Consider the following 19,282-nt stretch of genomic DNA (forward strand, 5'->3'; position numbering starts at 1 on the left):
TAGACATGCCGAATTCTGAATAAATAGTATATGTGAGTCACTGAGGATGAAATCTAACCAGATGTCTATTTGAGGGTTTCAGAGACACCAGCACTACCAAATCAGCACCAAGGAGCCTACCTTATGTGGGCTGAGCACAGACTGGGGCTGAGTGGATTCAGTCATGGGGGGCGGGGCTTCTCAACAACACTGACATCCCATTGGTGGAGCAGGGTGCCAAAGCCGGCGGGTCCTGATCTGAGCGGTGCAGTGATTGGTCGCTCGGGTCTGCGTGCGCTTGCAGTGCAGCCTGTCCGTTTGAATGTGCTGTGGAGCTGGAGGGGGATCATTTCCATGGACCATCTGTCTCACTGGCACACAACAAAGAAGGACCCAGGATGGTGTTAGTACATGTTGGATATCTGGTTCTCCCCGTCTTCGGCTCAGTTAGAAATAGAGGTATGACTAGCTCTATATATATCTATTTTCTCGACCCTAACCCTAACAAATGTCTCGGCTTTGTCTCTTCTTTTCAAATGTCCTCTAAATGATGTAAACAAGAGCTGACACCTGCTAGCAAAAAAACGCTCCGGCGTAGACAACGTTAGCTGTGTTGCTAACCGTAGCGTCGCGTAAAAAAAAAATTGCCGTTAAAGACCGTTAAAGAGCGGTTAGTCGAACTGAAGACGTTTACATTTAAATAAAAGCAGCGACCGTTTGTTTTTTGGAATGTTTCGGGGCCCGTTAACCGCCTCGAATAACCGCAGCTGTCAAATGGCAGCCCCTCTTTTCTTTCATCCTCGGCTGTCTGGTTTCTATTTCACTGCGCGGTGTTTACGTTGCAGCAGCGAGCACATTCAGTAGCTCCACATTTAAACTCGTACCGTCCACAGCCTTCCTTTGCGTGGATTTGTCACGAATTGGGTTTAAGGAAAGTAGCTGAATCGCGGCTGACAACACGATAACGTGACAGGGGATGTTTTGTCCCTTTGTGTGCATCTGGCATGGAGTCTGTTGATTCCCTGCGCTCTCATTAACCCCGACTAAGTTTCAATTAAGGTTTCTTCCATTTAAGGAAAACACAGTCAATTGCCGTAGCTCAGATTAGAATTAGAGGCTTTGCCCGGCTCTTTAAATGGTATAAAATGGTGGCTTTTTTCTGCCTTTAAACCTCAAAACCGCTGCAACCTGGAAATTGCGCTGGAGCAGGTGCAGTGAAAAATCTGAGCAGCATATGAATAATCCCACTCTGAACACGCTCAATACGGCATACTAACTATAATCATCCTCCATTGCAGTACAGTAGAGGGCTATCTGTGTTGATTATGTAATAATAATAGTAGTGGTAAATAATAACTTGACGTGCATTGTTAAAAAACAAACTACATGCAGTAGCACCAATGATTTCATTGTGCTTTTATTTGTGTTCTTTTTTCCTGTTCCATAGTATCGAGGCTGGCTCTACATTCCGCATTTCTCAGACCTTTGTCCCCCTCCATTGTGTAGCTAACGATCATCTGCTGCTGTCTGCCGTAGCCTCTGCCTGTTCTCTGCATCTAGCTGTATTGTGAACCCCCTTCTTCCTCATTTCCTCTTTCCATCTGAAGACGACATTGGCATTAAAAACCGAGTTCCCACTCATACCGTATCCTTCTGTGTAACAGACTAAAGAATAACACCTTCTGTAGCAAACAGTTTGTCTTTTTTTAAACTGTCATGTTGCTCTTCAGTGAATAACCCATTGTAGCGGTAGACTTTACTACAAACTGTCATTGTGATTCTCCCATTCAGTGTGGATAGACTACATTCTGCTGTAAATTTCTGTAAAGTGGATACATTTTGATCCTCCCCGATTCGATTACAGCCAGGCTTGATCGAACTTTCTATTTTGTCTCCATCCCCCATTTGCAAAGGTGCATTGTACCAGCTTAAAGCACTTGTATGATCGCCTTCTCTAAATCATGTTGACAATTAAATTCACCAATTGGCCAATACCCGTAGTACTAAAGTGACAGTAATTTGTGTGCTGTTATTTTCACCTTTGATGGTCCACTGCACCTGTTAAAGTGGCATCCAAGCGGCTGTTCATAATCCTATCCATATGTGAAAGCCTTTTTTTACTGCTAGATTAATCGATCCAGTCAGTCACAATAAATTGGTGAGACTCAGCTCTAACTCATCTTGCCATTTGAAAACCCCCCACTATCATGCACAGCCCCCCTCTCAAGTCTTTCCTCAGACACCTCCAGAATGCTATCCATTTTACAGGGATGTGTATATCCTGCACTGCTGTAGATCTCCTTTTAGAATGAAAATGTCTTTTATTCTTTGGTTGTGGTTTTCTACCTTATGTTCTTGTATTAGATCCTAATGCATGGTCATTTTATACTTTTGTTTTTCCACATTGAACAGCAGATTCCAATGTAAACTTTGTGTAGAGATGTCCCTGCTATACTGAAATGTGCTGTAAGCATACACATCTACTCATTGGATGCTGCTTCTGTTCTGTTAACCCTACAGAGAGCATGGTCGGGCCTTGCCTTTGGTCTTTATTTGCATGGTATTATTATGGTTATATAGGCTATATTACTCTTATTATTACTATTATCACACAGTGCCACAGATACTAATATTTTCCAATAAAGACTGTAGTTTTCTTTCTAACCTTCAGTGTGCTTTTTGCTGATTTCCATGTGTTTCCCCCTCCTCCCTCCACACTGTGCTGTCACTGAGACGGTCCCCTCACTCTTTATGTGCTCTCATTTCTCAGCTGTCTTTGACAGTTTCCTCAAGTTGCTGCTCTGCTTACTTTGGAGTAGGGGCAACCAAACTTTCTATCCATTAAAAAAAAAAACAAGCATGTCTATAGTGAAACACACCGGCATTGGTATTTAATGTTACATGCTGTCATTCCCTCCTAATCCATACACTGTTTTTATAAAACAAAACACAGCCTCCCTCACATCCACTCATTGATCTTCATTGGTGATGAGTTAACCTTGAAACCGCTTCGGGCCATATGGATCAAATCCTCTTTCTGGGTATATAGTTCGTATTTCAATATCAATATATGGTGATAGATTTCTGTAATAATCAACAAGAACAGTGTATGCTATTGGCTAATCCAGTATAATCATATAAAATCCAATAGTTATATAAGGCATGTGACTAAAATGGCTGAATACACCCAAATATATGAAACTGTTGTACACCACGGTGTGACGATATGACATATTACCGTCTCATGGTATATCTTGACATTGTTCAACTCTACCTCGAGGTACTGACTGCCTGGTATCTTAACACAAAAAAACCTTTTTTGAAGTCTCCTCAGATCATATGCATTAAACACTGGGTTTTATTCTTCTGTAGGTTGCACAGGTCGGCCCCATAGACTGTATATAAAGATGGACAACGCGTCTCCACTTTCTCCCACTCTACAAAAGTGACCCCAAAATATCTTGGATACAGGTGCTGTCATCTTATAAATTTGCAGCCAAAGTCCGCGCAGTGGTGATTGGGCGATATCGAAGCCTCGCCCTTACATCCACCTGACCAAAGCGTGTCAATCACGAGGATTCACCCTGTTTTTATAGCATTAAATAACTAATTAAAACCGTATTTAACAGAAAAATTAATGCTTAAACAAACATCAGTGTTACAAGAACTACCTAAAATGACATTAGCCTTGATTTTTTTAGTTTGCCCCATGTCCCATCTGCTAACATGGAGGGGACATGGTTTATGACCTAAACTACAGTCACCAGGAGGCGATCCAGATGATTTGGCTTCACTGTTGGAGAGCTGTCAAGCTGTCCATCTTTTATATAAAGTCTGTGGTCTGTCCTGTGTGTTATTAAAGGATCAGTTCAACATTTTTGGGAAATCCTCTTATTCGCTTTCTGGCGGAGAGATGATCGTGTTCACTTAACAAGAAGCTCCGCCAGCAACCGCTTAGCTTAGCGTAGCACAGGGAGTGAAAACATGGAGAAACGGCTAGACTGGCTCTGTCTAAATGTAACAAAGACGACCTACCAGCACCTCTAAATCTCACTCATTAACACATTATATCCAACTTGTGACAATATGTGACTATGCAATCTTGCGGAGGGTTATGTGCCAGGCTATCTCTTGGCGTCTATTTCACAGCCAAGAAATAGCCTGGCACAGGCACGTAACCATCCATATTTTGTGTACAGATTAAACAAAGGACTGATAACTTGGCAGATATAAGAGTGGTATTGATCTTCTCATTTGACTCCCCACCAAAATGGCCAACTATCAATTGATAAAGACTCTCTAAATGTGTAGCATAATGAGAAATCAATTTGGTCCAATTACCAAATGGCAACTGTTTAATCTCTAAATCGTTATATCTTTCTATTTATTATTGCATAATATTGGCTAGTCCTTTATAACAGCAGAACAGACCTTGACACAGTTATACAGATAAAATCACAAAAAGGTAGCTTGTCGCTACTCAGTTTTCAAAATAAATTCTTAGTCTATCCCGTTGTGTCTATGTACCCTGTGATAACAGCACAAGTGTAGATAAGGTTTTTGAATATTTATTGCAGGAAGTCATGAATCTCGATTTATTTAATAGCTTTTTGTTAGAAATAACGTACTTTATTTTGTCTACCAAGAGTCTTTAATTACAGACGTTCTGAATTTTTCACTTTAAACAATGCATTAAAAATCCTTTGCTTCTGTAAAAAACTTAAAAAGGGGGTAGATTGGTTACAACGTGCAGCACGGGTTCTGGTGTCATTCATTTCAAGTACTAATTTAATATGCACATATAAAATATAAACCCAGCAATTTAAAGTGTTTTAAAGTCTGTCACTTCTTGCTGTCAGCTTCTAGCCACTTGAGCCGTACATCTGTTCACAGTGTCTAAAATAGTCAGGTATTTATGTGTCGACATAAGGTGTGTCTGAGGCACGGCCATGTGTGCTCGGTAACTTTCTCCTCCGACTACAGCGACAGACTTTTAAATAACTCAACAGCTATAATGCACATGTTATTGCACTGGTGCAGAACACGTTAATATCAGGTGCTTTGTCTTTGAGCCTGTCCTTGTTTGACCGATCATAGCATCAAGGTCAGTGAGTGGTGTACAAGCATGTGCCATGTAGAGTCATTTGTATGCAGATTTTCAGTAAAGATGCGCTCCATACCAGCTGGTTTCACTCATTAGTCTGTCACTGTGATTGTGAGTGTGTCAATCAGTGATATCAGCAGGTGTGTCGATGGGTTTTCAATAAAAGAAATGCATACACAGGGCTCACAGTGTCCCATGATGGAAGACCACCGCACCAGGCAGAAGACAGGATTATGTTAGAGGGGAGGTGCGATTGTAAAGCTGCAGTGATGGGAGCAGGAAGAGGGGGAGGAGGAGTGAGGGAGAGAGACAGGTTTGATGTCAGACTGCTGCAGTCATGGCTGGGCAGGGCTTACGGGCTGTCACTCACACAGGGACGCCATGCCGCAGCCACACCGTGGGGGAGGGGCTGCCTGTGCAGCAGCTCTGGGGTGAGGAGAGGTGGATGGTAGTGTGTATATGAACGTGTGTGCGTGTGTGGTGTGTCGGTGGGTGGGGGTCTGTTCTGCACCAATCAGGCATTTTATGTCTGCAAGTCAAAGTCGAAGCAGAGAGTAACAATAACAACATCAGGGCTGGTGCTGGCAGCGCTGCAATATGTCAAATATTAATGTCAGCGGTTCAAGCTGTGAAAGAGCCCAGAGATAAATAATTTGATATTTACTCTAAGCTTCACTTTGAGTCCAGTCTTACCGGGTCACAGGCTTCATACAAAAGTGATGTACAGCTTTTTACCAATCCAAACCAGCAGTCTGCCATTTCTGCTCTACTTCCTCTGCCAAATGTTGTTTTCACTTTGCTCATGGCTCTCAAGGTTCACTGGCTTCCCATGTCCCGAGGCTATATGCAACAAAGCAAAACAACAGCCATGCAAAAATGTCATATTAGCAATAATTATATGAATTGTTTGACATTTGGGAAAAATGCTTTTTTGCCTTGTGGTGGACAGTTCGATGAGAAGATAGACTCTCACATTTGTAGGCTAAAGTGGGCCTTTAAGGCTACATCCAGCAGCCGCTTAGCTTAGCTAAGATAAGCACAAAGACTAGAAACTGGATGAAACAGCTTGGCTGGCTCTGTCCAAAATGAATTAATCTCTCTAATTAACATGCTACATATTGGGTTTTTTATATAAAAGCTGAAGTGCCAAAGTGACTATTTCTTGGCTGGGGCCAGTAACTTCCTGGTGTCTCTGCTGGTTGCCAAAAATGTCAAATTGTTGTTTTTAGACCTTGTTTTTTGTACATATTAAACTTCAGCCTTTGTGCTAAACTATGCTAACCGGCTGCTGGCTGTAGCCTTATATCAGAATCAGAATCAGAAATACTTTAATAATCCCAGGGGGAAAGTGTTTAAACATAGACAGATTAAGGGAGTGGTATTGATCTTCTCATCTAACTCTCAGAGAGATAAAGTGAATAAGCATATTCTCATAATGGTGTCCTATTCCTTTTAATAAATATATAAATGCATATGTATTTAAGGGATATTGTGGGATTTTGTTTAAGTAAAAATGTTACAGACTAGAACATTTGTAGTTAGATCTCAGCTCAGTGAACCTTGGACGGTTTGTTGCTAAATATATCATAAAACCATTACCTGTGGAATCATCTCTAAATATTACACGTACATTGTTGCTCCATATTACCGTTTAACAAGTCCAACTTTAATCTGCCTGACTCAGCTTGAAGCAGCTGACACAACAGTAGATGAGGTAATTATTTCTCCCAACCGTTCAAACACATTATACTCCAGTACTTCATTATACCCAGTGGACTCCAGACCTTGGTGTCTGTTTCCTGTTGCAGAAAGCTGAAGTAGAAGCTGTTTGTCCTCGCCTCACTCCCCTCCTTTCTCTGAGCTCAGAGTAATTTGTATTGATTGTTTTGTGGAACTTGATGCCGAGGTGATTCAGTGGGACTACCACACAATCTCGTGTCTCCTCCACCTCTGATAGGAAGGGTGGGGGAAGGATGAAATGGGGGCGGATAATCTTTTGAGCCCTCCACAGTTGCTGCCGTGGAGGGTTTTAATGAGAAATATACAGTTGAATATTTGCTCCTTCACACGGCAGACATAATACACAGCCTGAATCTATTCAGTTGACTAGCAGTGGACCAAAGACAATCCTCGATGGTGTAGATCTTCTTGGAAACGCACCAGGCTGTTAGTGAAGATCCATCCTTCCTGCTGGCTGCACTATGGCAAGTGGAGAGGCAGGCCATTGGGTGCAATCTGTGTGTGGGTTTAGATAGTGCTCCACAGGGGTCTGATTGTCTGTGTCCTCCATCTGCTGTTTTGTTTGTCTTGTCTTGTCTTGTCTCCTGTGTCAGTTCTCTCTTTATGTTCTATCTCTGTGATTGGTTGTTAAATATTTTTTGTATGTGTTTGTGTATGTGTGGGAAAGCCACAAAGTGCTTGTTTTTGCATTTATGTGGGTCAATACCACTGGTTTGTCTGGGTCTCTCTGTTGTGTCTGTCTGAATGGAAGTGATCGCGGGCTTATCTGGCTCAGTTCTGATTACTTGCATTTATTTCCCATAGGAGCACACTTCACCAGGCATCAACACAGCCATGCTACCTCCTGCCGACACTTTCACCTGGGCGCCCCCCAGGCACCCATCTCAGCAGAGTTCCCTCTAGGACACGCCAGCCAGCCTCCTCAGACGGGCCTGGCCACCCACCTGCCCCCGGCACACCACACGCCCCTCACTGCCCTGCCTGCACCCCCTCAGTTCCAGGATGTGCCGGGGCCTCCATTCCTACCTCAGGCCTTACACCAGCAATACCTCATCCAGCAGCAGCTTCTTGAAGCGCAGCACCGCCGGATTCTCCCACACTCCAGGTATAACCACTAACTGCATGCAATTACTGATACACACAAGCAGAGAACCATGTCAGGCATTTGTTTTAATCATATCTTTATCTCGTTGCAGAAGAACCCAGGAGCGTATTCCCCTGAACCCCCATCGACTGCGCTCAGGCTATGAGTACTCCCCTCCCCTCCACGTTCCTCAGCCAATGACACAGCAACAGCGGTACCTGGCCGAAGGCACGGACTGGTGAGTCACCGTTGGAGATTAACGAGAGTCCTGCAGAGTTGTGAAAATGATCACGCCCTTTCATCTGTCTGTCTGTCACATTGCCTAGCATGGGTGATGATGTTGAATTAGTCGCCTGTCTGCCTACAGGGATCTCAGCGTTGACGCTGGCCTCCCTCACCACCAGTACCAGCTCCAGCAGCTTCCGCAGCACTATCAGCATTACCTGGCCTCCCCCCGGATGCACCACTTCCCCAGGAACACATCCTCTGCTCAAGTGGTATGTTGGGTCACCCTGCTGTTTTGTCACCATCATTATTTTATCACTTGTCCAAGGATATCTTTGACTACAGGTATATGTTTAGGTTTGATTTGATGCATTTTCTTTTGCTGTTTTTGAAAAAAGGCGCACAGTTTTGGTGTCACTTTTAGTATTTTCATCAGAACAATGGACTACTATTATATTGCTGTAATGTGATAATAAGTTCTCTTTTGTTAGGTCGTGCATGAAATCAGAAACTACCCGTACCCCCAGCTGCACCTGTTGGCACTACAAAGTCTGAATCCTTCGAGGCACGCCACCGCCGTGAGAGAAAGTTATGAGGTAGATCTATCTTTCCAGTTTCCACCATCCATCCAGTTTCCATTTGTCGAAGCCAGGGCTCTCTTATTGTCACCTCAAGTTCCATGCAGTAGTGTGTTCTGGTTATTTTGGGCATATTACATGATCTCCTTGAGCAGAGGGAGTTTGCTCAGTTGTCATAGAAATCTTTAAGGGCTTGTTTTCCGTTTTGGCTTAAAATTTAAGCTTCATAGTTCATTCTTGACCTTGAGAACATCAGTTTTACAAAACAACCTCACCTCACGGTCCATTAAGTAGCTGCTCTGTTGTTATTATTATATTCTACTTTATGCTATTCTCAGCTGTATACCCACTTTTCCTCAGGAGCTGTTGCAGCTGGAGGACCGGCTGGGGAGTGTCAGCAGAGGAGCTGTTCAGACAACCATAGAGAGATTCACCTTTCCACACAAATACAAGAAGGTAGGGTAGATACCTGGATGTAAATAACACACAGGAACATGCACTATTAAATGTATGGTCCCACTTTTATTTTTTATATTCGCTTCTCTGACCCTACCTTTTGTCTCTCTGTAATCTGACCTGCTAACAGAGAAAGCCCCTGCAGCTGAAGATTGGGGAGGAGGAGGAAACAGATGTGGATGAGAAATGTACTATCTGTTTGTCCATGTTGGAGGACGGAGAGGACGTCAGGTCAGAAATGCTTCGTAGCCCCCACTTTTTACATGAAAGCAACCCTTTTCTCAAGCTTAGAATAGAAGTTTGACACTTTGGGAAATAGGCTTATTTGGGTGATTTGTTAGTTAGATTATAAGACTGGCACCACCATCATCGTCTGTAATGTTACACTGATAAGTTACTTTGCTGAGTACCGACGCTAAAAGCTACTGATTTGAGCTCAGTTCAGTTTGAGGATTCAGTGGTTGAAGTGTGTTTGTCAGCTTAGATAAGCATGAAGTCTGGTAACAGGGAAACAGCTAGCCTGACTTTGTTTAACAGTAACAAAATCCGGACTATTTTTTGGCTCTGAGCAGTTGCACAGCAACCAGCCAAGATCTGGGATGTTACTTTTGCAGCCAAGAAATAGTCCGATAAACAACCCTGCATAAAATGCAGAATTATTGTTCTTTTTACTTCAATTTTTGTAACTAACGAGACATAACATGTTGATTAGTTAGCTTCAGAGGTGCTAGTAGGTGGCTAGCTGTTTCCCTCTGTTTCCAGTCTTTGTGCTAAGCTAAGCTAACCAGCTGCTGGCCGTAGCCTTATACATAATGGAAGAATATGAGAGTGATATTAATCTTCTCATCTAATGCTTTGATAGATAGCAAATAGACATATTTGCAAAAATCAAACTTTAAATAAACAAACTAAATATATCGATGCTTATGTATTTAAGGAATATTGTGGGATTTGTTATTTTGAAAATTACAGACTTGATCATTTGTAAATTAGATCTCGGCTTAGTGAACCATCTGCTGTTAAATAAATATATATCACAAACCATTAACTAACAGCCAAATCCTCCGCCCTGCTCACATTAGATATGCAGTCACTCAATATCTTTACACGTCCAGCTTTAATCTGCCTGATTAAACCAGGACGTTAACCAGGCTAACTGTTTAACCTTGTGTCCAGTCTTTTTTTGCTAAGCTAAGCTAACCAGCTGCTGGCTCTAGCTTCATATTTAATAGCAAGTTTGAGAGTGGTATTTATCTTCCCATTCAACAAATAAGCATATTTTCCAACATGTTGAACTCTTCCTTTAAACTATGGCATGAACATGTGCACCTACACATGCTTTTCGAACCAAGTTAGGGTGTGAAATTCAGGGGGTAAGAGCCGTATCCTGGGACGAGGAAAGAGGGTCAGTTTACAGCATGTGGCGTCTCAGCTGTCTGAGAGGCGTGTGGGAATAATGACTCAACAGAAGTCATCGCTATACGTGCCTGAATGAACCAAATTAACTCCCCGCTGGTGTTAGAAGTTCTTTGCAAGCACATAACTGTATTGCAGTGGGAGAGTGTATGTGAATCAACACTGACCCCGCGTCCCTGTGTCTCTCTCTGTCCTCCAGGAGATTGCCCTGCATGCACCTCTTCCACCAGGGCTGCGTGGACCAATGGCTGGCCACCAGCAGGAAGTGTCCGATCTGTCGAGTTGACATCGAAACACAGCTGAACCCTGACAGCTGATGAGATTTCAACACCCCCATCTCCTTGTCAATCACATCTCGTGTGATTCCTGCTTCTTTCCACCCCGGCTTGCCGGCCCTCCCCCCTCCTTTCCCCTGTTGGGTGCTTTGCCAAATGTGTCCAGACTTCATGTGACATCACCACCCTTCTGACTCACGCTTTACTGAGCCAAGCCAGGATAACTAACTGCACGAGAGGCCCCAAAGGACTCTCTTTATATAGAAGCACATCCCTCTGGAGGCAAAAGACACGCAGACACACACATACTCATGTACACAGGGTTTACTTGTAGCTTGCTGGTCGTAAGTGGGGTGTTGTTGCTGTTGTGGTGTTGTACTGTAGGTGGCCCCGGGCTGTGTAGCATGTCCTTAAAGCCATGACTTAATGTCCTGAGAGGGGAAAAACACATAATCCCACACTGAGCTGGCTACTTTCTCTCTCTTTTTCTCTCTCTCTTTCTATATATATATATACACACATATATATTTCTCTCTTTTCAAACAACACTTCAATCAAAAATGAATATTCTGCCACACAAGAAAGCTTAACAAATGCTCTGATGCCATGTTTACCTAAAGATCATTTGTGGTCGTAGTAGAGTAGCAGTAACCAACAAGTGATATCTGGTGCGTTGTCGTCTCCGCGGGGGACGAGCACCAGCTAGCTGAGTGTTTTGATTCTATCATGCAGCTTTGACATTTTGCAATACAGTTGTACATTTACCTTGGGTTGGTGTCATGTGAGATAATGTCGTGTGAGTAGGTCTCTTTCATTGCTGTGAAAAAGCGATCCCAGTGATCGAGTCATCATGTGTTTTTAACATTTAAACAAACAAAAAAAAAGGTAGAAAGTGTTTTTTTTCTGTTTTTTTTTTTTACCAAAATGCATTTTGTCACAGTGTAGCTTGAACCTGACGCGCAGGTTCACGTGTGTGTGTGTATGTGTGTGTGTGTGTGTGCGCTCTGCCCTGCTGTGTGTGACTTAAAGAATGTGTCTAACAAATGTGTGGATGTTAAAAGAGTGCAAATGTGATTTGAGTGTTTCAAGGGTTTGAGGTGACACCTGGATGTTAACTCACTGTGGGTTAACAGCGTGAACACTGGAGTGCTTACACAACACAAAGCCAAAAAAAAAAAAGGGATGGGGAAAAAGGAAACTATCAGGCACTGCAGCAGAGCGAGTTGGGAGGAAGACTTAGCTGCCCTTGTACCTGGATCTTCATCTGGCGGGCTAGTGTCAGAACAGTGTGTACTAAAAACTGCATGTTTCATTGTCGACTTGGGCTGTTAAGCTTCGGTAGCGTTTCTTCAATTTAAAAAGGTACAGAGATGGCTTTGCATGACTTAGTTAGTCTGAGCTGTGACTATCTTCTCAACACTAAGAAACAAACAAAAAAAAAAAACGGTGTCAGTGGCTGCTCCCCTGACTTGTAGCGTGTGTTCATCCTGTCCCCTTTGGTGGCAACGATGGGATCCTCTTTTTGATGTTTACCTTATTGCCTAAAGAACAAGCACATGTGACAATAGTTATAGCAACAAAAGGTTTTTCCTTGGTATTGCATTTGGTTTATAGTTAGGTAGAGATTCATGCAGTGTTTCAGCAGAGAGAGGAGCTTGCGTATTGATCTTGTGTATTTGTGTGACAGACCTCCCCTCGTGGTTGCTATGCTGGTTGCTATGCTGTATTGCTAGAACAAGTAGAACGTGGTGCGACGGAGGCAGCCTCCCTCTCGCAGTGCACACAGACACGAGACGACACAACAGCAGGAAAACATTCAGGCTGTTAACTCTGGGTCTGACCATTTTTCACTCCCTTCGTGTTGGCTTTGTCATTTCATTTCTACAGGAGGCCTTTAGGACCCTCACTGTCCTATGCACTGTGATAGCAAAGGATAAGCCCGGAGACTCTTTTAGCCTCGTAGGTTAAGGATCAATTAACTCGGATTACTCTCTCCCCGTCGTGTGCACTGCCAGTGTCGACACTGCCTCCTCCTGTAGTGGAGTCATCTGTGATGAAGTTTTCATAGTTTACACAGGGTGTTGTCAGTTGAGATGCCTTAAGTATTTAACAATCATAATTTATTACTAACTGTAGATATTGTGGGTATGTATTTAATTTTATATAGTTTTTTTGGAGGGTGGGGCGACTTAATCATAATTTATTTATTTAGAAATAACACAAAAATGCTATGAAAAAAACTATTACCTCATTTTTGCATTGTTTTGGGAATGCTTTGCATGCAGTTGTACTTTTTTGGAACACTAAAGTTAAAGGAAAAATAATAGATCCCTGCTGTTTGATCTCCACAAGCTGGCTGTGCGATGTTTACTGTCCAAGGCTGAGCTACTGAGCCCGCTCTCCGTCTCTCTCTCTCTCTCTTTCTCTCTCTCTAAGGGTGCTTTTCATTATGCTAACTTATGATTCCCTGCCTCCTCTCTCCTCCTGTGACCTTGAAATCGTTCCTCTTCTGCCATCATGGAGGAAACGGGGAAAGAGCAAGGAAACACAGGTGTATCCTAGGCAGAGGTCTTTTGTTGTTATTTAAGGAACAGCTGTCCAGTATATGATAAGCAAGCAGCCAACCAACGCGGAAGTGCCAAAAACTGCAGTTCCTCATATGGCCACTTGAGGCTGGCTACAAAAAGGAGCCAATCCCCACAGACCCCCATGCCGTTATAGAGGGCTTGCTTCATCTCCCTCAGCTCCTTTCACGCTCCACCTCTTTGTCCATTATTTGATTACTTGGGAGTTAAGCGGCGTCAGGCACTGCCAAGATGGCGACGATAAAGCCACCCACTTTAAACTTAATTTTGGCTCTTCAGAAACCTGTGGGTGACGTCACAGAGGCTACATCATATAATCTCTATATGAAGTCCAAGTACCGTAGTGTTGCATGCAGGTAGAATTTTGTGTGTAGAGCAAAAGAGTCGGGATGTATCGGCCTTCATTCAATCACAGCACCCATCCCTTATCGCCTGACGACACTTTCGCCTTTCATTAGCTTTTTATTATTATTTATCTTCATTCATATGCATATTTATGTTTATAGAGACACCGTCTCTTGACTCCATTCTCGCATCTCCAGTTGCTAATCAGACCCTGAACAATGACTGCTGCTCGGAAGAGGAAGTCTCTGCCCCGATATTTGCTGGCTACACCGGAATACCCTAAATAGTAGCCGTGGCCCCCAGAGGCTAAATTAAAGGATTTCCCTCTGTCCACAGGTCTCTTCCTTGCAGCTCATTAACATCCGATACGTAAGGAAGAGATGCGAGAACACATGTTAGCATAGTGAAGAGCACCCTTAGTCTCTCTCTCTCTCTCTCTCTCTCTCTCTCTCTCTCTCATGTGGTGCTGTGGATCTTGGTTACATTCCATTCAATGCAATTTCTCTGGTCCCCCATGCTGTGATGTAGTGGACATACTGCAATGAAGTGATTTTTGTTTCTTATTTTGCACTCACTCGTTTGAATATGGGAACCCTCTCACTGGCAAAAAAAAGTTAGTTTAGACCATTTAATATTATCACTAAGAAGAACTGGTTTTTATTTTTTACGCTCTGCTTCTCACAATGCACTATGGGTCTTAATAACGATCATCTGTGAAGCATGTTCCTTCGCTTTAACTCTTCGTATCTTCTCTTTTTCATTTTCATCTCTCTGGTGTTTCTCTTCAGTTTGTAGACTTAAGCATAACAAGTGCCTCGCTTTAAGTGTTAGGAGATATTTCCATATTACTGAAAACCACGAGTAACAATCAATCCATGAAGCCACCATGCCTTATTGGTTGCATAATTAATTAAGAGTGAGTTGTGAAGGAGCCAAGACGACATTTGACAGTTGTCGACAAAAGCCATTATCCTCAAAATTGAAGTCAGACTGTCCAAACTAGCTGTCGCTTTTGCAGAACTGGAACATTGCGTGTTGTGGAAATAGTTCTGACTATAAAGAGGCATGTTTCACTGTGGGCTTTACAAATACTTCTTTAATTCTGTCGAGCTTCTATCTCCGACTCTTTTCTTCTTATTTTACCGTCCATCTCTCCTCTCAGAATCTATCCTGTTTCCTTTCCCAGCCGACAAAGGAAGGCAAGGATTTTAAAGCACAACCTTTTCTAAATGCATGTTTTCTCAGGTTTCAATATAGTCTCAATGGTTTAATAGTATATGGGGAAAATATATACAAAGAATATAACAGAAGAAAAAAAAAAAAAGATTAATTTTGTTGCTGTTTGAAACTGAAAAACAAAACTGAAGAGAAAATATCCCAAAAAGTGCCAGTGAAAGGGCTGCCGCCATCCTCGTACGAAACTCTGCTGTTTAGCTGTGACTGCGCGATGTTTTTCAATATAGGATATTTTATCTGAAAATAGAACTATTTATCATTAATATTAAAGCAATAGCGCATTAATGGTGATGAGTGTGTTGATGAAGAAATGGATGAGCATATTATGGGTAAATGTTAGATTCACACGTGGTGGAATTTTGTACTTTATTTATTATTACTAATAATAATGATAATGATTTCAAAAGTTGCATTGCTAAACCCAAACTGTTCTGTTTTTTAATTTTGATTTTATTTCATGGCTTGTATATTATCCTTTTGTATGTGCTCTTTTTGTAATAAATTGGACAAAAAGTGCTTGTTTTTCTGTCTTATATAGTCCCGTAGGATCTCAGCTCCTCCTCCGACGATGAAATGTGGTTCTAATTCGACTCTTTGACACTTAAGAAGCTGTCGTTTGATACAACGAATGCCGGTTTCATCCCCTTTTTACATCAAGTGGAAAAATTGAGATGTACTGAGCATCATTTCATGCACATTCTTCAGTTTGACATATAGCATTGGTGTTAACTTAAGAGTCACTAGACTTTAAAACAGTTAACTGATTCCTTTTTCACATTTTCACATATCTTTATACCTTTATATTTTTACACACACAACAGCAATTCCATTTAGGTCTGTTTTGGTCTGTTTTAAGGAACATATATGGCTCTTAAGTTGCCAAATGTCCCACTATCTTCACCAGCTAGTCACTCACTGTGTCTGTTTGGCGTCGAGCAGGTAGTGTACAGTAGGTTTATCAGAGCCTTTTCCTGGCAAACAGCTGTCTGCTGCTGGACACTGATTGACGAGTAGTAAACCAGAAAAGAAAAACCAAACCATTGAATTTAAATACGTTTAAATGTGCTGTATGAGTCTTTAAACCAATATCATAATAAACTTTTGACTAGTGCAGCTTTAAAATAAAGCTCTAGGTTTAGACGTTTGGATGAACACACCAGTGAATCAAACAGGCTGAAGGCGTTATTGATTATTGCAAAAGAGTTTAATATTTTATAAAACCTTCATTATAACAAAACAACTGAACAAACTATCCCTGACATATGAAACTTAAAAACAATGGCACGTTCAGTCTCCTGACCTAAGAAGATGTTTCAGTGCAGGCTTTATTTCCAGGTAGCATTGAATATGTAATTTTAATATAATAATAATAATAATAAAAAATGTAGTGTAAAAATCTGTCTCCTTTCCTGAGCTATAAAGCAGAATCTCTTTGGTCATTACTTTTGGTTTTGTATAAATAAGTCGTTTTTCTAGTATTTCGGGTAGAAGACCCTGGCGATCTGCCTGTCCGCCCTCTTAGAGTCCAGCCACTTCCCACAGAGAAAGATAGTGGTGACACCATTTGCTGTGTTAGTCACTTCCACGCGATCCAGCAGCCAGCCGGGGCTCAGACCGGAGTTGTCGTGCTCCACTCGGACTTTCTGCAGCTCTCCCATGTCCAGCATTTCGAGCAGGAAACGGTCCGTCTGCTCCCGTTCGAAAAGGTTACGAAACTTCTGCCGCAGTTGCCGGCTGCCCGAGTCTCCATTGGAGCCGTAGATAGTGATGAACACATTGGCGTCTGTGCCCGCTCCCTTCTCATCGCCTGTGATGACGATGATCTCGTACTTGAAGGGCACCAGGCTTCGAGCTTTACTGGCGAAGCTCTCGATGGCCTTTGTGCACTCAAAGGTCAAGAAATCATCCCTCTTTGGAGAGAGAGGGACGAGGGCATTGCAGCTGAAGATGTACCTGGAGGAGAAAACACAGAGAATGAACAACGATGTGTAGAATGGAGGACTTCACCGGGTCACTGAGCAGTAACTGATGTCTTACTTGTTTCCCAGTTCCCTTTCAGTGACGACGACCTCCTCCACATGCCAGTAAACCTCCCCCTTTACTTTCTTTCCATCCTTGGGTGTGTGGCCCAGGCAGATACCAGCGATGTCCCCCAGGTTTTTGGATGAAAACTCAAACCTGTCAACATTTCCCCTAAAGAGAAGAGAGGAAAATAAGCATGTCAGAGCGAGTAGCTGTTCACTTAAATTGGCCCACCCCACACCACTTTAAATTCATGTCACTGCCAATTTGTTCTGGATGGTGTAATGTCATCATAGAGGATGGCAGCGTTGGTCTGAGCTCAAATGCTCAGTGCTTGTGGGATAACAAGTGTAAAGGCAGAATTAGGGGGGAGAGGAAGCCCATTTCTTTAAGCTTTTTCATGTAAACAAGTCGCAGCTCATTAAATTAAGTACCTACCGCATGAACCTCTTCTTCTTTGAGGAGTTCTCCATTACAAATTCTTTTGATCGGCCCTTCTTCCCCTCAAGTACAATCCAGGCATTTTCTTTGGTTTCAGTGTCTCCAGTTGTGATACAAATTTCGTATTCTTTCAGGGAGGAAACATGGACAGTTAAAATAGAGTCTCCCACTGCCTCATCTCCACACAGAACATACAGCATACATAAAGATGTGTTAGCACAGACATACTGTATATGTGATGAATGAAAAAACTTAGAATCCTTAACGTTTCATGAAACCAAATCACATTTTTGATACCATTTATAGTCTGCATTTTTTCTGTAACAGTAATTTAATGTATTTACACTGAATAATTACATCTCTTAGTAGTTCTCATTGTTATTTCCACATTCCATTTCCATTTTCGTGGAAAAAATACAGGACGTAATTAAATTTTGTCTCATTGATAGCCATACTTGTCTTCTCGTCCAGGTCCAAGTAGTCGTTGTTAGCACACGCCAGCTCTCTCATTATCTGTCCATCATCGTCATTCTTGGCAAGCCAGCGATCACATGGGAAACGAAATGTTTTGTCCATGATCTCATCCTTTACATCAATATAGTCCAAGTGCCACCCTGGAGCAGGACCTGGGGGGAATGTGATCAAGGGGGAAAAACACACTAAGTAAAAATGTTGAGTGATGAAAGTGGATCTCTCAGGCCAATGTGCAAAAAGCTGTGCCACCCTTTCAGGTTCCCCCAAAGCCGGACAGTGATGTAGCAGTTGTTGGTGTTGGATAGCAGCTCCATTAAGCCATCAACTGTGATTCAGACATCTCCTTTGATGTCAGACTAAAGATCTGTGGCCAGATTTATCTTAGGTTAAGTGACTGTTGATTTAAATCCAGCACTGCGTCTTGGCAATGTGTGCAGTGTGTGCAGATGAACAGTGTTTGGCTTCCCTATGTGGCCGCAAAGCACAAGGGAGGTTCACAGGCTGTCCACTGATATCTGCTATATGATGCGAAATACATTGTTTAAAGTCTTCACAAGCTGCTAAAATCTGCTGCAACACTTTGCGGGGACTTGAAATCCTTTACAGTTGAAACTTAAACCTGGAGTAGGCAGTTTATTTGTGCCGTTTTTGGTCAAAAAAATCCACAATACTGTTTCATCATTTTGAAATTAAGGTGTTCTGGGAGAAAACTTGACGTCTGCACCTCATCTTGGCTCTGTTTTCAGGCTTTAGAAAATCCAGCCCGTGATGGGAGACTTTGGCCAATTACAGGTCATTTCAGAGAGAGAAAGCGTTCTTATTGGTTCAGGACAGAGAGGGAAGAAGGACAGCTGCAAGAAAAGGTCTCTCTTTGTTTTAAATTCTGCCATTTTCTTTTGCTTTTTACTTACTGCCGCTTTAAACCTTATTTTACATAGCACTTTTCACGATGACAGTTACAAAGTGCAGAACTATTCAGGCCAACGTGCAGAGCGACTGTCTGAGGGCTGACCTGAGTTGTCGTGCCAGACTCGTACTTTGGAGAGCTCTCCCATGCTGAGGATATCCGAGAAGCGAAACGTGTCCACCTGCTTGCGCTCAAACTTGTTGGACTTGTTGCACTCTTTCAATGCCAGCGTCCCTGTGTCTCCGTTCTCTCCGAAAATGATGAGCCACACTTTGGCATCAGTGCCTGCCCCTGAGGAGACAGAAGATAGTCACCATTTAGAAACATTTATCAGAATTTCTGCTTCCATAGAACAAAAACATGTTGGATTATAACAAAATCTTTGCAATATACTGTGAATTAACTGTGCTCCGAT

At 42.5% G+C, this 19,282-nt stretch overlaps 2 protein-coding genes across 6 annotated transcripts in view; one reads left to right on the forward strand and one right to left on the reverse strand.

Moving 5' to 3' along the window:
- Positions 1 to 362: 362 nt before the first annotated feature.
- Positions 363 to 15,529, forward strand: ark2ca (arkadia (RNF111) C-terminal like ring finger ubiquitin ligase 2Ca). Of its 5 annotated transcripts, none has more exons than XM_083930306.1 (8): positions 363 to 438; positions 7,628 to 7,928; positions 8,020 to 8,145; positions 8,275 to 8,404; positions 8,624 to 8,728; positions 9,071 to 9,166; positions 9,297 to 9,397; positions 10,782 to 15,529. In XM_083930306.1, the coding sequence occupies exons 1-8, from the start codon at positions 378 to 380 to the stop codon at positions 10,897 to 10,899; spliced, it is 1,038 nt and encodes a 345-aa protein (XP_083786432.1). In that variant the 5' UTR covers positions 363 to 377; the 3' UTR covers positions 10,900 to 15,529. The 5 variants fall into 5 exon arrangements, with proteins under 5 accessions (XP_083786432.1, XP_083786431.1, XP_083786430.1 ...); XM_083930305.1 differs by lacking the exon at positions 363 to 438 and adding an exon at positions 1,486 to 3,020; XM_083930302.1 differs by lacking the exon at positions 363 to 438 and adding an exon at positions 1,490 to 1,624 and having other exon boundaries at positions 7,158 to 7,928.
- A 966-nt stretch (positions 15,530 to 16,495) lies between these two features.
- The window catches only part of loxhd1a (lipoxygenase homology PLAT domains 1a), a gene marked incomplete at both ends in the record, with an annotated part of 28,824 nt that continues 26,037 nt past the window's right edge, over positions 16,496 to 19,282 (reverse strand). Inside the window, 5 exons of the mRNA XM_083929971.1 lie at positions 16,496 to 16,976; positions 17,061 to 17,216; positions 17,484 to 17,613; positions 17,942 to 18,112; positions 18,973 to 19,158. Of these exons, the coding sequence (XP_083786097.1) occupies positions 16,496 to 16,976; positions 17,061 to 17,216; positions 17,484 to 17,613; positions 17,942 to 18,112; positions 18,973 to 19,158 (1,124 nt within the window). The remainder of the gene's footprint in view (positions 16,977 to 17,060; positions 17,217 to 17,483; positions 17,614 to 17,941; positions 18,113 to 18,972; positions 19,159 to 19,282) is intronic.

This window comes from Echiichthys vipera, assembly GCF_963691815.1.
Source record: "Echiichthys vipera genome assembly, chromosome: 16".
Taxonomy (NCBI): Eukaryota; Metazoa; Chordata; class Actinopteri; order Perciformes; family Trachinidae; genus Echiichthys; species Echiichthys vipera.